At 30.6% G+C, this 16,423-nt stretch overlaps 2 protein-coding genes across 8 annotated transcripts in view; both read left to right on the top strand.

Moving 5' to 3' along the window:
* LOC129920542 (vacuolar protein sorting-associated protein 29) overlaps positions 1-16,423 on the top strand; it is a 501,662-nt gene that overhangs the window by 378,180 nt on the left and 107,059 nt on the right. The gene's annotated exons all lie outside the window — the stretch shown is intronic.
* On the top strand, positions 1,770-14,896 carry LOC129920533 (TAR DNA-binding protein 43). 7 transcript variants are annotated; one of them, XM_056001846.1, is made up of 7 exons: positions 1,770-1,883; positions 9,690-9,984; positions 10,050-10,360; positions 11,686-11,893; positions 12,153-12,892; positions 12,952-13,107; positions 14,337-14,896. In XM_056001846.1, the coding sequence occupies exons 2-7, from the start codon at positions 9,744-9,746 to the stop codon at positions 14,412-14,414; spliced, it is 1,734 nt and encodes a 577-aa protein (XP_055857821.1). In that variant the 5' UTR covers positions 1,770-1,883; positions 9,690-9,743; the 3' UTR covers positions 14,415-14,896. The 7 variants fall into 7 exon arrangements, with proteins under 7 accessions (XP_055857821.1, XP_055857820.1, XP_055857819.1 ...); XM_056001845.1 differs by having other exon boundaries at positions 1,792-1,909; XM_056001844.1 differs by having other exon boundaries at positions 1,792-2,025.

Genomic DNA, 16,423 nt, shown 5'->3' with positions numbered 1-16,423 from the left:
TATTGGTAAACTTTGGTCATTGGATTTTTCACACTCTTGTAATTTAAATTTATTTATTTGTGTTAGCAATTTGTGTACAAAAAAAGATTGATAAATATAAATTTTTATTTAAACACGGCGAAAGGTCGCGTTTGCCTTCTCTTACTCGTACTTTGTGTATGATACCGATACGATATGAAAAAAAAAGTGAGACCAATAGGACACACACACGATGGAATGGATAGAATGTAGATGAGTGAGTGCAATGTGCAATCCGTTGTGTGACACATGGGGGCACGGCGAATCAGAATTTTTTTAATATCGAAAAATGTTGATGTTGCTTTTATTTTCGATATCGAATAAAAAGTGATGCCTATTTTGTATAGTGATGCCAAATTGAATAGCGGGGTTCACATTGGCAGACCAATTGTCATTTGGTCGGATGATGTTATGCGTTCACACATATCTGATAGTTTGCATCAAAACTCGCATTTTTCTGCAAATATTTAATAGGCGCGTCCCACAAAGAAACATTTCTGAGGCATAAATGCAATTTTTTTTTCAAATCCAACACATCAACTGCAACTTTTCTTCAAATATTCAATTACGAAACAAATTATTTCATGAAGCAAGCTCAAAATAATAATATAAATTCTTCTAATTTTCATTTAATTTTTGCATGTTTTTTAGAACTTTTATATCTGCACAACACCAAAAAACAAATGTCAAAATAATAAGAAAAAATAAATAAAAGACAGAGAAAGAAAACTGAGAAATGAATCCAAAAAATTTTCGTCTCCGAAAAAAAGTGAGTGTCCAGCTGAGATTTTTCATCTCACTTAAAAAATCTCTGAGCACTCAGAGATCTCTCTTGGTGGGACGCACCTAATTTTTCTTGCACCTCCTCTGGGTCTCTCTGTTCTGTAACTTTATCACTGGCGATAAACATTTTTCAACGTCTCTAAAATCAATTTTATTGCATAAATAAAACGAAATTTCTTTCAAATTCAGAATTTATGAATTAAGAAGCTGACTTTGAATGAAATTTCTATTTTTTTTTATGAGATATAATGGATTTTAAAGGTATAACTACAATGGCCTAAAAAGTGAAAAATTTACAAAAGTAAAAATTTTTTATTTCTTTCTAACGATATCATTTTTTCGAAAAAAAACTACAAAAAATTTTTTTTTAAACCAAAAAATTATCTTTCTGCATCATTATTTTTAATTTGGTGTTCGGAATAACTGTCACAAAATGAGTTTGAAAATTTTCACTTTTTGACTTTTTGCAAAATGTGGCCGTTGTTGTAGTTATACCTTAAAGACAATTTGTATGTATACTCTTTTCTTTATAAACAAATTGGTTAGAGAGAACAAAAAATGTTCACTTTGTACTTTTTGCAATAATTGGCCAATGTAGTTACGGCTTAATATTCTATACAAATATGAACGCACCGAGACTTCACACAGTGTAGAAAATCTTCCTTTCTATCTTTTCGAACTTTCTTTCTCTTTTGCACACATGTGCGTCTGGCGCTTTGCGTCTTCGTGTAAAAAGCAGAAATTCCAATTCTGATTGTTCCCATTTCAGTGGAACTGGAACCTGAGACATCTCATTCTCTCATTCCTTTTTTGTCCCTTTCTATCTTCTGTATTTATCTATCTATTTATCGCAACGCCTCTACTGTGAATTATCAAATCGGTGTCCATTTTCCATTTCCAAATTCCAATTTGTCTCTTGATCTACTTATTCCAAAATGTAGAAGAAAAGAAAGAAGAGTGTAGAGTTTATATCATTCAGATAAAGTACCTAAAACGCGATATAACACACACAAAAATAAAAAAAAAAAAGAAAATAGAATTAATTTTGTTTCAAAATTTATTTTGCAAAACCACAAAACCATGTACTTGAGCGCATTAACTAAAAATTGTAATCCTCTTGAAAACATTCATTAAAACAAAACAAAAAAAAAAAATACAAAATAATAAAAAAAAAAACACACAAAACTTGTGCCGAATGCGAAAGCGAGAATATGTGATGAGATTGTACTAGTGTGATTCTCAATAAATATAATAAATAAATTGAAAAAGAAAATACAGTTCTGAATTCTGAAAGAGTGGTGGTGAATGCAAGTGAAGAAGGATTTTTATATTCTTTTCAATTTCAATTAATTTTATATATATTTTTTTTTTTTCATTATTATACATATCTATATTTGTGTCCTTGCTTTAGCTGGGTTCTTTCTCCTATAATTGTGTAATTCTTTTTTGTGTGATGTGGAATATATAAATATATATATATACATATACATATATATTTAAAAAAAAAAAAGGCTTAAGAAAAAATAAATAAATGTATAAATATATATACGTATATAGAGCGAATTAAGAGAGTATTTTCTAAAATAAAAGAAAGAAAGGTGAAGAGAGATTGAATTTTGAACTATACAAATGTGACTTTTTTTTTTTATTCTTATTGAATTTGTTTATAAATTTTATTCAAAGAATTTATATACATTTTTTTTTTAAAACAATTTTTTTTATATATTTTTGTTTGAAAGCTTTAATCTTTTTTTTGTTTATTTTTAATTAATAATTAATTTGGTGTTCCTTCTCGAGGGTATTTTGCAAATTTCTTTTAAGATTCTTTTTGAATTTCTTAAGACTCTTTCTCACTTGCTTACTTTTTTTTTGTTTTTTTTTTTTATATTCTATAAACTAGTAGGTTCAAACATGATAGAAGGATATTACTTACTAGGACATACAGGCCCGTAGCCAGGATTTTGTTTCGGAGGGGGCTTGGTTTAATTCTGAGCTGTGTTCTTTTTTTTTCTAACAATTCGCTGGCTGAGAATTATAAGAATTACAATGTGAGGAATATCGAGTTGATGTTGATGAGCAGTGGCGTATTGAGGGGGGCAGGCTCAGGGGACTCAAGCCCCCCCCCCCAAGCCTTCAAGATCATGTTATTATTTAGCTGATTTCATCATAATGTACATGATAAACTAAAACTTGTTCGTAAATCTTAGAGATTTAGAGGCAGCAAAGATGCTCGAGCCCCCTCCAAATTCTGAAACGGCTGTTTGTGACGTTGAGGGTTGGGGTAATTTTTTTTTCGGAATTTAGTCCAATTCGGAATTCTTCAGATCATTTTTTTTTAAATATTTTGACGTTGAATTACATCACCGTTTAATTTTGCAAGACTTCTTATGAAATCTCAAAATGCCGTTATTTTATCGTCTTATGAATATTTACTTTTTTTTCAAAATTAACATTTTTCTCAAAGATATTGGAAATAGAAATTTTTGATGTTTTAAAATCTTAGGGGCAATTCCATAGTAACTCACGTTACATTCACAAAAATCTCCAACACATAAATAATTTTTTTTTTTTTTTCAATTTTAATGTAAATTGATAAGAAATTACTATCCATGAATGGAGCATAACTATTACTTTCATAATTAACTAAAAAAATTGTCATTATTTTTAACATTTGCTTGGGAAAAATAAAAGTTTGATGGTAACTCACGTTACAAAAATCGGACACGAATCTTAAGAGTCCGACAGTATGAAGTTTTTATGTGAAATTAAGAATCTCAATTTGTTTTCAATGAAGATTCCATACATACAAAATTACAAGCTTTTAATATGAGTGACAAAACCAAACATTTTTTCAATATTTCGAGGAAAAATTTTAAAATATTTAGGTAACTCACGTTACATTATTTTGATAACTCATGTTACCTGCGATTTGTGGTTCCAAAAGTAAAGAAAAGATGCATTTTCACTCAAGTTTTTTTTCAACCGAATAGTGTGTAACGAAGCTCGTTTAAATGTTAACTTATTTTAGCACTCACGAGAGGCTATTGCCATCGTCACTATAAGACTCGTCATATTTTCAGTTTGCTTGTTTTTTCGTCATTTTCATGTGAAATTCTTTTGTTGTTGGCAAGCTTATGCTATAAAAATGCTTTTAGATTATTAAACTCCCTGAATTTTATGTCTATCCATAAGGGAATACAACAAAGAATCTTTTCTTGCAACTTGCATAAAGAGTTGCCGTTTGTAAATAGTAATTTGCTAATAAAAAAAGTAAAAAAGACTGCATAATTTGTTCAAAATTCGTCAACATAACTAATGGTTTCTTTAAGAACATTCCCGTTTGCGCTACTGATTTTTATTAAAAAAGCAACATATTACGAAAAAATAGGGTAGAGTTGCTAGTAGCCGGCCCCTTAAGGATTTTGTCTCAAAAAATAAAGCACAGAAACGTCAAATATCAACATTTTCGAATAATTCTTGAAATAAAATGTACTTTATTTATTAATTTTTCGGTATGGTTAAAAAAAAGTTAATAATATTTCCCAAAAATATTTTATTTAAGTTTTTGTCTAAAAAAGTCCGATTCTCCTAAATCCGGCCTTTGTTTCCTATTTTCGGCCATCTAGTGTCCTATTTCCGGCCACTGACTTTATTAGGTCAAGCTTGAATAAATTGAATTATTTTTAGTTAAATCATTGTGTTTTAAGAATTTAGAAACAATTTTGATTGTTAATAAGTTATTAACATTAAATGATTAAAAAATGTATCTATTTTTTCCCATTTTTTAAACTTTTATCAATAAAAGGGGGCCGAATACAGGAAACTCTTGAATTTCAAAGCTTTTTTTTTGTGTTCTATCTCCGGCCCCCCCTTAAAATTAACAAAATTAGCATCTTTTTCCTGTTTAAAACCTATTTTATTTCAAGAATAATATATATTTAATTAGAAAAACAACATTTCAAAGCATTAGCTCGAAAATTGTTTCCACAAAACACTAATTACGATAGCGGGTTTCGGCAGTAAAATTACAAAAAAACCATACGCGATTGGATCACTTCACAAAAAGTTATTTTTTCTAAGAAAACTGAATAACAAGAATAATAAGAATATTGTTATTTTAGGAGGGACATTTAAAAGAACAGCATAAGAGCAAAAATTTTGAATAAATCCTAAAAAATCACTAGTTATAACGATTTTTCTAAAAGGTGGCCGGCTACTGGAGACGGCCGGAATTAGGCAACTCTACCCTATATACATACTTCGGATTTCATTGAAAATTAGTTTTTGAGACTTCACGTTCTGCATTTCACTTTTTGCCCATTCACTTGCCTAAAGTGAAACTAGGTGTTCTGTCTGCATTTTTTCACTCATTTAGATTTTCTGATCGAATTCAATTCATTTTCATTTCATTTTTTGATTCTGAAATGTTTGGACAAAATATTGTCAAAACTTATATATTTACTATTTTGTAATGTTTATATTTTGTTAATTTAATACAAAATACACAAAACACATGAGCAGGGATAGGATCTTGTGGACCTAAAAAATTAAAAAAAGGCAAAATAAAACTCCCAAAAAGGCAAAAAAAGGCATTTAATGAGAGAAAGAATGAAATATAAAATTTAATTGCAGTAATTTTGAACAATCATGAGTTTTTTTTTAATTTTCAGTTAACAAGGGCCTGCGATTGTCCCTTAAGAGTTCTCTACATCTGTAGAGGCGACTACTGGACCCCAATTAAAGCACTCGACATTGGCGATTGGTAAAGTTGAAATGCGCTACCGGTGGTCAAAACAAAAACTAAAATTAACAGGACGGAAGGAGCTGGCATCCGACATTTTAATTTTTTTTTTGTAAGGACTTTTGACATGGACGCCATTTTTAGAAATACAAAATGTAAACATCCGTTAAAATTAGTTCAAAAGTTGAAACTACGGCGCTAGTAGTATGTGCTCCAATCGCCAATAACCCACTTCAACATTTGCCGGGAGCTCTTGATTTGTGTTCCCATGCATTACGCAATTTATTTGTTCAACTCTCTCGAGTCCCTCATTTGCCAAAAAAATTGATCTGTACTTCTCAAAAACATCTTTTGCGACTGCCCCTTTCGCAGCTTCCAAATCTCTCTTGATTATGTCCAAAATCTGGAGAACTTCTTCAATGGAGTATTGTAAATTGAGTAAGTTAGCTTTTGAACCCTGATACGTGTCGGTTGTCGGCCGCGCAATAGAACGTAGAAGACAATAAATGGTAGCAATAGCAGACAAACAAGTTGCATATTTAGACCTTTTCACTCAAATTTTGTTTGTGTGGGGTAATTAATGAATTTTTTATATGGATATAAGTACCTATTGAGTAAGTAATGTACTGAGTAGGTTAGACCCGTTTGCTGAGTAAGTTAGATCTGTTTGCTGAATCAAAACTTAAGCATTTTAGTTCTACATAAATCCTTATGTGACAGTTTAAGCAGAGGAAAAAGTAGGGAATAAAAGTTAATGTTCAACATAAATTATTTAAGTTTCGATTCAGCAAATATCCCTTAGCTTTTTGTTTGTATATTTGAGTTTTTTGTGTGTAGGCATTACCTTAAAGACGCTAAAAAGATAAAAAAAAAAAACATAGGAAAAGACATAAAAAGGCAATAACAAGAGAAAAGGCAAAAAAGGCAATAACGAAAGAAAAGGCAAAATAAAATACATATATTTGGCACGAGGGGGATGTGAAACGTGTTTGTTTTTAATCTATAATGTCGCACGATTGAGCAAGAAAAAAAGGCAAATTCCACAACATCCTATCCATGCACATGAGGCATGAAATATTATAATTCATCACTACCTTGCCTGTGTTTGCAGTGCGCAATTCTCCAATTTCAATTCACTTTCGGTCGAATCGCGGAACATTGGCGTTTATATGGAAAATAGTGATGAGATTAGCTCAAAAACTTGACGTGGTAGGAATAAATCTGTAAACTGTTTTGAATTTAAGAAGTACATATGACTCAACTCCTTGCTGTTTGTGTAAAATGTTTGGGACACAAAAACTTTGATGAAACACGACTTTGAATGTGAAAGGAGGAGACAGTAGTACGAAGCTGTCGAGATCAGTAAAATGCTCTACTATATCACTTTCAGTACCTCAGCACTTCGCTCTCGATCAAAGATGAATAAAAAAGAGACAAATTTTTGGTACATTTACCCCCTAAACATTTTTTTAAACATTTTCCAGCCCCCTCCAAATTTTTTTTCTGGATACGCCACGTTGATGAGCGTTTGGTTTGGTTGAGTTTTGCTAGATTGATGTTGGAAAATATTTGAGTTTTCATTTGTTTCGAATGGCCTCCTAATATTCACTAAGCAAAAATAAATATTTGTTCGGTATTTAATATTTAATATTTGACTGGATCGTAGATAGGCTGAATTCATTAATGCAGTGATGCTTTGCATCAAAAATATTTTCTTTCCATACAAAAAATTGTTATGCAAAAGCGGAGATGTGTTTATGAATTCAAACATAAATATTGTGGATATATTTCTTTCCCAGAGACTTAACTATAATAAAATTCTTCTATTTCTTGTTATTTCGATGTTTTATTCTCTGTAAACTTGTTATTTTCTTTGTTTGTATTTAGTTATGTTCAATTTATATGGATTTGTTTTGTTAAATGTATTAGACTCCTTCAACGACCATATGAAAATGGCCTATCAATTTAAGTGATTATTATAAATGTTAAGTTATTATAAATTCAACTTTGTAGTATAAATTTCTTAATTTGCTCATCATTTTGTGATCTGTATGATGATGGACAAATCTGCTCTTTAAAAACATTAGCCCTTAGTAATTGTTCCGAATTTAGCAAAACTCGATTTTAACAAAAAAAAAAAAAAAATAGTAATAATAATAACAAGAGAAAGGATTTTTATGACCTAAAAAATTCAAAAAATGCTAACAAAAATCAAATAAAAATCAAAAATGTTATTATGAAAGTATTGAACTACTGTCAGTTTTTTAAAGTTTTCAGGAAACAACCTCCTGCGATTGTCTCTAAGTGTCTTAAATGAGCTGAAAGACCTCTTTACTTGAACAGAAACGAGTAGACCCGAATTAAAACTGTCGATGTTATTTACATCAGTTTTTTTTTTGGGAAGTCTAGAGTTGATGTCCACATTAATTACAGAATTTATTTGTTCAACTATTTTAAGTCCCTGATTGAAAATGAAAACAGTAGTGAATTTTCAACAATTCACTTTCTTTGATATTCTTAGAAAAGGGGAATGCTTGTCCAATCCGTGTCTTATTTAAAAATAAAATTTAATATGCACATTTACAGTCTCTCAAAACTACCTAATTTTTGGGTTTTAATGTCCTTATCAATCTCTATACTTTCTTTTTCTATATTTCAAGCAAATTTGTTATCTTAAGATTATGTAACGGCCATATTTTTAAGGGAAATAATCTCAACTGAAGTGAACGCAATTTCAAGCTATTATGGTTTATAGAAATTAAGATTTAAGATTTTTTTTCGATTTAAAAAAGCATACAAAACTAACAAAATTGCCAAAAATAGACAAAAAATGGCACTGATGAGTAAAAAAAAAGGCAAAACTAAAAACATATGCATATTTGAAATAAAGAGGACATTAATCGTAATTGTATAAAGTCTATACTTTCTTACAATAACGCAAAAAAGGCAAAGTTAGGAAAATCAGTGGGTCTATTACTAAGGGCCATTGAATTCAAAGGTTAAAATCTTTTGTCCCTCCAAAAATTTTGACTCAGTAGTTCTACTCTTTTGTTTGTGGCCTTGACATTATTCTTAACCACATTAAGTTGTATAGTTTACATATCCCCAATGCTACTATAAATGTTTGTCATATTTTTGTTTCAATTACGTATTTGGGTAATATGTACATATTTGAATTTATAATGAAAAGGAACCAATAAATAAATAAATAATTAGACCACAAGGTACATTTTCATATTTATTCTTTGATTATGTCCATCCTGTTCTTCTTAATTCTACCAAGTCCTGTGTATATAGACTTACCAGTTAATACCCTTTAATCACGTACTAACCCAAAAGGTTCATGCGTTCATGAATTCCCTGAGGGCCAATATTCTGCTGTTATATAACTTGAAAAATTGGACCCTAGTGATTTCTGCTTGGTTTTGACTTTTTATTACAGAAACAAAGTACATGTTCTACGAAAAATCTACCAAAGTTCATTAGTAAGTAAGAAAATGGATAGTAAGTTTTGTGAAAATTGCATCTGTTGTGGGTGGTGATTATACATACAATCATGAGGAGAACAGTTAGTATGGTCAAGAAGTCAATGAAATAAAGCAAAACGGTTCTGTGCTGATTTTATAGGAAGAAAATAAAATTGAAATTGATGATAAAAAGCATGAATAATTTAGGTAAAAATGGCAGTTTAAATAATTGATGAGAATAAGTTGGTAATAATGTGCGAAAATTGATTCAAAGTTGAGAATGTATGCGAAGCGCCATGTGAAATTGATTCCTGAAATTTTCGTTGTTAGAATCTGATTGAAAGAGTAAGAAAATGATTATTTGCAAAACTATGAATGTTTTTTCTTAATAAAAATTAACGCAGTTTATATTTATTTTCTTTTCTCTTGGTTGTTCGATATAAATTTAAAAAAAAAAGAAAATAAAAACTTAGGTGTTTTTTGTGTGATTCTTGGAAATTGTTTATGATGTTTTGTGTTAAAGCCACAATTTATATATATTTTGCTATAAGAGTGTTAATTTTTTTTTTTAAATAAATTTTTAACTTTTTTTTTAATGTACCTAATTTAAGAAACTATATGTATCTTGTTATTTATTTGAAAAAAATCTTGTTTTTTTCTGTATTTCGATTTATATTTAGTTGTGAAGCAGAAGAGAGCAAAAAGAAGTAGAAACAAAGAAATAAATTATAAGAATGGATTTTGTTCAAGTTGCCGAAGACGAAGGAGAAGAACCAATTGAGTTGCCAACCGAAGAAGATGGCACTTTATTGCAATCAACTTTGCAAGCACAATATCCCGGATCGTGTGGTCTTAAATATCGCAATGAAGATACAAAAGCTGTACGTGGAGTTCGATTGAATGAAGGACGATTTTATCCTCCAACGTCTGATGCTGGTTGGGGCACTCAAATATTTTTCTGTGTTTTTCCAAAAGGTTTTTTAGTAAATTTTTATTTTAATTATTTTGTATTGATTATTATTATTATTTTTTTATTTAAGAAAACAAACGGAAGAGTGATGATAATTTAGAAAATTCAACGGCAAAAACAAAACGCGTTGAATCGCGAGCCCGATGCACAGATTTAATTGTGCTCGGATTGCCATGGAAGACAACCGAAGAAAGTTTACGTGAACATTTTGAGGAATTCGGTGATGTCTTAATGGCACAAGTTAAAAAAGATATGGACTCTGGCCAATCGAAGGGATTTGGTTTTGTTCGATTTGCTTATTATGAAGCCCAGAAGCGTGTTTTGTCCACACGTCATTTGATCGATGGGCGATGGTGTGAGGTTAAAGTACCAAATTCTAAGGTAAGTTGTTGCTTCTCCGTCTCACATACGTCGATTTGTAATATTTAAGCGGTCATAATTAAAAAAAAAAATGAAAATCTTTGAATAGGAAAACCAATGACTCTATGAGTAAATAGACACTTGAAGGAATAGCTCCCCCATCCTTTTTATCCCTCTAAGTATGTTTGCGCCAATTATTAGGGCGTTGGAACTCGATCTTTACTCGCATTGTAGTTATTAATTAAAATTAATAATGTCAATCGATTGGCCTTTACCTATAATAAACGTATTTTTTAAAAATTCAATAAATTCATAATTTACTTAGTTAAAAAAAAAAGTTTAAATAATTTATTTTTATATAAAAAAGCAAAAATTCAAGCAAAAAACTATCTAATATTTATCTTCAGACACGTTCCTAAAATCCAAAAATAAAACCCCGTTGTTTTTTCCAGAAAAACTATTTTTTTTTTTTTTTTAATTTCGTAGTTTTTACACAAATTTGCTTATTTCCGAAAAAAAGCCCAACTTTCATCATTACCTGCCAATTAAAAACATGGTGCCATTTATTAGAAATATGGCGTACTTTTTCGATTAAGCAATACTTAAAGATTATTTAAGAAACTTCAAAAGAAAAAAATACATATGATCAAAAACCAATATACAAAAAAATATAGTTTGTACAGTTTTTGTACGATCTTTTTCGGTTTGTTACAGAAATGTCAAATTAAATTTTTGCAAGGTTGCTTAGCGAAGTGAAAATTCATGTAAGCTTTCAAATAAATTAAAATTTTATTTATTTTTTACTTCGTCATATTTTTAAGTCATTTAAAAAAAAAAAACACTTTTTTTCAAGTAAAAAACCATGCTTTTTTATTTTGAAAACTATTTTGTTATCTTATGATTTTTTTTATTTACTCAATAAAATATATATTTAGCGCTATTCTGCAAAAAAAATCAACCGCTGAAACCCCCTTATTTCTGATTGGGAGCAGTTCAAAGTGACACATTTTTTTTTTGTTGTTAATACATTCAAACCTGCTTAAGTGAAACACGATAAAATATTTGGGTTTATTTCTTTTAAACTGGTTTTTCACTTATGCTAACGAAAACAAATTTCAAAGGAATAACATGTAATATATGTATGTATTTGGTTTTTTTTTCTGTTGAACGGGTTCTACTGTACATACTAATTTTAAGACGAAGACTATTTTCCATTAAAGTATACATGGTTTAAAGACAAAATAAATCCTAAAATAATTTTGGCCGCCTAAATCTGTCAAATCGACCTATGTGCGTCTGCACTGAATTTATTTATTTAAAGAATAAAATTTTAACTTTATAAACAGCAAGGAATGGTGCATCAAGTACCTTGTAAGGTATTTGTTGGACGTTGCACTGAGGATATGACCGCAGAGGATCTTCGTGAATATTTTTCAAAATTCGGCGAAGTAACCGATGTATTTATACCAAAACCATTTAGAGCATTTAGCTTTGTTACATTTTTGGACCCAGATGTAGCTCAATCATTGTGTGGTGAAGATCATATTGTTAAAGGTAAATAAAATATAAAATAATTACCCTCTATCAGAGTTGTAAAAATATTAATTTAAATAAAAAAATGCATTTGAACAAATTAAAAAAAATTGCAGCTGAAAATAAAAATTTTATTGCAACTGAAAAATATTTTTTGCAAATAAAAAAATAAATATTTATTTTAAAATCGAAAACAGATGCATTAAAAAAATGATTTTTTATAACCCTGCCCTCTATAGAAGAAAAAAAAGTAAAACTTTGTTTTTTTTATGTGGAATAGGTATTTCTGTGCATGTTTCGAATGCAGCACCAAAAACTGAACAAATTCGAAATAATGGCGGCAACAATAACGGTGGCAATTTCAACAACTATAATAGATATGGTGGTGGAAATGGTAACCATGGAGGAGGCAATATGCATGGTCTATCACAGCACGGACAACGTGGCAATCATAATAATGGTTATGGAAATAATATGAACGGAGTTGTTGGCAGTGGATTGGGTATTGGTGGGGGACATTGTCTCGGAGGGGGATCAAATGGCGGTATGATGGGCAATGGTCTTGGAGGCTCCGGCATGGGAATGGGTGGTCTGGGTAATAATTCACTTGGTGGAATTGGTGGCGGTAATGGAGGAGGTGGCTTAATTGGAACATCAAATTCTGGATCGAGTAGATTAGATAATTCAATGCAACCATACAATCCACAGAATCGTGGTGGCGGAGGTGGTGGTGGTAATGGTGGTGGTGGAAATGTTTATATGCAAGGCCAAGCTATGCCACCACAACAGCACAATGGCGGTTGGAATAATCAAAATCGTGGCAATCTAGATATGCCTAATTTGCAAGCTTTGGGCATTAATCCGCAAGGACAAAATCCATCAAATCAAGGCCAGAATCTTAATAATCCGCTTGGAGTTGGTTTGAATTTGAATCAAATTTCAATGAATCCAGCTATAGTAGCTGCTGCTCTCAACCAATGGGGCTTAATTGGAAACTTACAAAATCAATCTCAAGATCAAGTAAATTTGATTTGTTTTTAGATGTTTTTAATATGACAACAAAATATTTTCTTACGCAGGGGTTCGGAGGTGGAGGTGGACAAAATAGCCAAAGTGGATCTGGCAATCAGGGGGGTGGCTTTTTATCATGGATGACCCAAGGCGGAGGTGGAGGCGGAAATAGTAGTGGTGGACAAGGCTCAACAACTGCTGCCGTGACTAATGATACGCAGCAGGTAAGACGAAGAAACAACTTTTAGTGAATTTATGAAATTAGTCAAATTTTTTTTTTTATTAAAATTGTATTTTTTAATACTCCAAGAAAATTATTATTTTTTGTTTTAAATTGGTCTTGTTCTGTTGTATGAAAAAAAAAAAATGAAAGTTGTCAAGAATGGATCCCGCACATTTTCTATGGGAAGTGGCCCTCGGTGAAATTGCCTGAAATTTTAGTATGTTGTTCTCCTGAAACTCCAGATCAAAAGTCGATATAGGCAGAAAGTCGAAATATGTGTATCAAAGCCAAAAAAAAAAAGATACAGCCAAAAAAGCAAAACAACTCAAAAATTAGAATATTTTGATTTTTTTTTGTTATATTTGTTTCGACTGTTTTGGTATGAAAAAAAATTTTTTTCAATTTTTAAAAACATTATTCCGAAAGGAAAATTCACTCTCTACAAAAAGTTTTGAGTGCAATTTTTCAAAATTTTGCTTTGTTTATTATATATATTGAAAAAAAAAACAAAAAAGGGGGCTTTTGGCCCATATCTTCAATTTTCACCCCTCATTTAATGGCACTTCACGGTTTTATCTTCTTTTATAACCCATTGAACGATTCCTGCAATTAAAACCCATGAACGTCTTTGTTCCTTATTGCTATGATTTTTATGACATAATCAATAGCCTATTTCCTATACAAATAAGAGTAGGGGCGTAAACAAAAATGGACCACAAAATTGACCGGCAAGATCCACATTATTAATCTTTGACTTCTTCTGAACTCAAATCTATTGATGAAACTCGGTCCTCATATTTTGCATACTCAACTATCTCTAGCGACCGGTCTATTGATTTTTTCAAGACTTTAAGACAATAGTGCAAGTTAATAAGAAAATCCTAAAGATGAAAAAGCTACTCCTACTAAGCGTTGTGTGATAATTTTACATTTAAAACGAGCACTTTGAACAGCGAAATTTGGGTGAGGACTCAATGGCCTGAGCGGTGAAGGCAAAATGGTTGGACCTGGCTGATAGTTTGGTTTCATTTATAGAATATTCTTGACCATAAATTCTATAATTTATAGATTTCATTAACTAAAAGCTTAAACTTTACTATAAAAAAACCTTATTATAACTTAAATTTTATTGAAGGCATAGTTTGCTTCTATGATTTATTTTGTGCAATGGATTTTTATTGTTTTTGTTTTAAATTTGTATCCATGTAATTTTTTTCTTTCTATTTTTAGAATAATCATCAGAGTTGGCCTCGAAAAAATAATGCATCCAATGAGAACCCGGGTGACCAGAAACCCAACATGATATAATTTGTTATCATCAACAAAGTGTTTCAGTTATAATTTTTTTTTTTTTTTTTAATTTTAAATTAAGTTTAAAAATAAACCGCATTATTTCGTTTAACATTTTTTAACACACTTCTAAGTAGTTTTTAAGCTTAAACAAAAAAATTGAAAAAAAACATGACTAAATATTAAATCATTGTCAGCTTGATATATTTTATTTTCGTTTTTATGAATGATTATTGTTCTTTTCATAAAAGTGTCCTTTTTTTATATTTATTTAATTTTTCGTTACATATTTCTTAATAATAGAAAAAAAAAAGAAAAAAAAAATGAAAGAAATGTTATGAAAAAAAAAAACTATTATTATCTGAGTATATATTTTCTTCTTATAGTTTTCACAATAGTATGGAAACAAGAAAAAAAAAAAATAACCGACCATAGAGGATTTATATAGTTTGCATCTTGACTTATTAGAATATTTGTGTGTAATTAAGATGAATTTGGACAAGAAAATTTGGATATGAAACAAAATGAATTATAGTGAATCTGATCAAACAGATAAATAGTATGATTATGTGGTTGATAATGTAACTGAAACTTAACCATGTTCTGAAATATAAAATTAAGTATAAAAAACGGAGTTTTTTTTATAGGTCTTATTGCTTAACTATGGGTGTTTTCACAAACGTCTGCCTAACTTAGGCCTGCGTTAGACGTGTTTATAAAGTCAGATCTGCGATTGTCCCAACTTTGTCTAACTGCTGAATTTGCTGTTCAAAAACGTCATTATGTCGTCAAAAAGCGTCGGGCAGATTGCGCAACAAAGATTTGATGACTGCAGAACTCACGAAGACATTTATTTTGCTCTTGATTCGATGTTTTTATTGTTCAAATGTTAATATTGTAAAAAAAAAATTGGGAAGAAAAAATGTTACTTGGGGTGGTGCAAAAAATGTTTCTTTTTTCATTTTTCGAAAAATTTGAACTTTAATAATTTATTCTTAATTTTGAATTGCAATCTATACCTCACTCCTAACAGCCTCAGGCGCAACGGGAGAAAATCGTTTTTTCGTGAATGGAGCCGGGGTTCATCGATTTATAAGACGTTTACGTTATTACTAAATGCGGATGCGGATTTTTGAAAGTTAACATCTACAGATGCGGATGTTTAAGATCTTATATATGCAAAATATAAATTAAATAAAATAATGATTCATATTACAAACATTTTTATTATTTGGATGATTTGCATGTCGTATTGGTTGATTTTGAAAAAGCATTCCATCGACATTGGACAATGTACAAAAAGTATGTGAGTAAGTTAACGGCAACTGAGATGAAGATGCATTCGTATGACAGCAGGAGTAAAAAAGCTTGATAGAATTAGAAGTACGAAGATCCGAGGAAGCCTTCATGTTAAAAATACCATCTCCCAGTTGGTATTGCCATGTTCAAAGGAGAGATCATGAGAACCCCGTCAAAAAGGCAATATCATATTATGTTCCAACACGAAATAAAAAGAAAAGTAGGCCTAAAAACTCCTGGTACAAGCAAATGCAAAAACACTAGCATTCAGTTGGCCTCAGAATTGGAACAATTCAAAACTGGGAGGGTTGTCGCCGATTTCTAAAAACAACCCGGCGAACCCCACAAGCGGATCACTAATGTGAAGCAGAAACGTGGGATAGTAGTTATGATCCCCTCAACATCGAGATCAAAACAGTGCCGAGAAAAGTAATAGGAAGAATAAGAGAAATTAAAAACAGGTGCATTAGAGTTAATAAAAACTAATACCGCCACCTTCTTTGTATCAAGTCAGTTACACAGAGATTGGTTAGGTAATTGTTCCCTAGGAACACTGCCTTGTAGAGTAGGTAGGAATTGTCGTTAAAGTCTTCTTTATGAAGAGGGTTTTCCTCCAGGTTGGCTCTTTTTTTTGTCCGGGTATAAAGATCTCTATTATTAGCCTTTTTTTGTTTTGATAATTTCAAATCAGGTCAGTTCGAATTCCAAATTCTAAAAATTTCCTATAA

Source organism: Episyrphus balteatus, chromosome X (genome assembly GCF_945859705.1).
Source record: "Episyrphus balteatus chromosome X, idEpiBalt1.1, whole genome shotgun sequence".
Classification (NCBI taxonomy): domain Eukaryota; kingdom Metazoa; phylum Arthropoda; class Insecta; order Diptera; family Syrphidae; genus Episyrphus; species Episyrphus balteatus.
Note: the sequence above shows the minus strand (reverse complement) of the source record. Positions and strands in the feature narration are given on the sequence as shown.

Excerpts from the sequence above, each read along its gene's own strand:
- LOC129920533 (XM_056001846.1), top strand. The coding sequence starts at position 9,744 with ATGGATTTTGTTCAAGTTGCCGAAGACGAAGGAGAAGAACCAATTGAG. Across the intron at positions 12,893-12,951 it reads AAAATCAATCTCAAGATCAA|GGGTTCGGAGGTGGAGGTGG; the intron begins GTAAATTTGATT and ends TTTCTTACGCAG. Across the intron at positions 13,108-14,336 it reads TGACTAATGATACGCAGCAG|AATAATCATCAGAGTTGGCC; the intron begins GTAAGACGAAGA and ends TTCTATTTTTAG.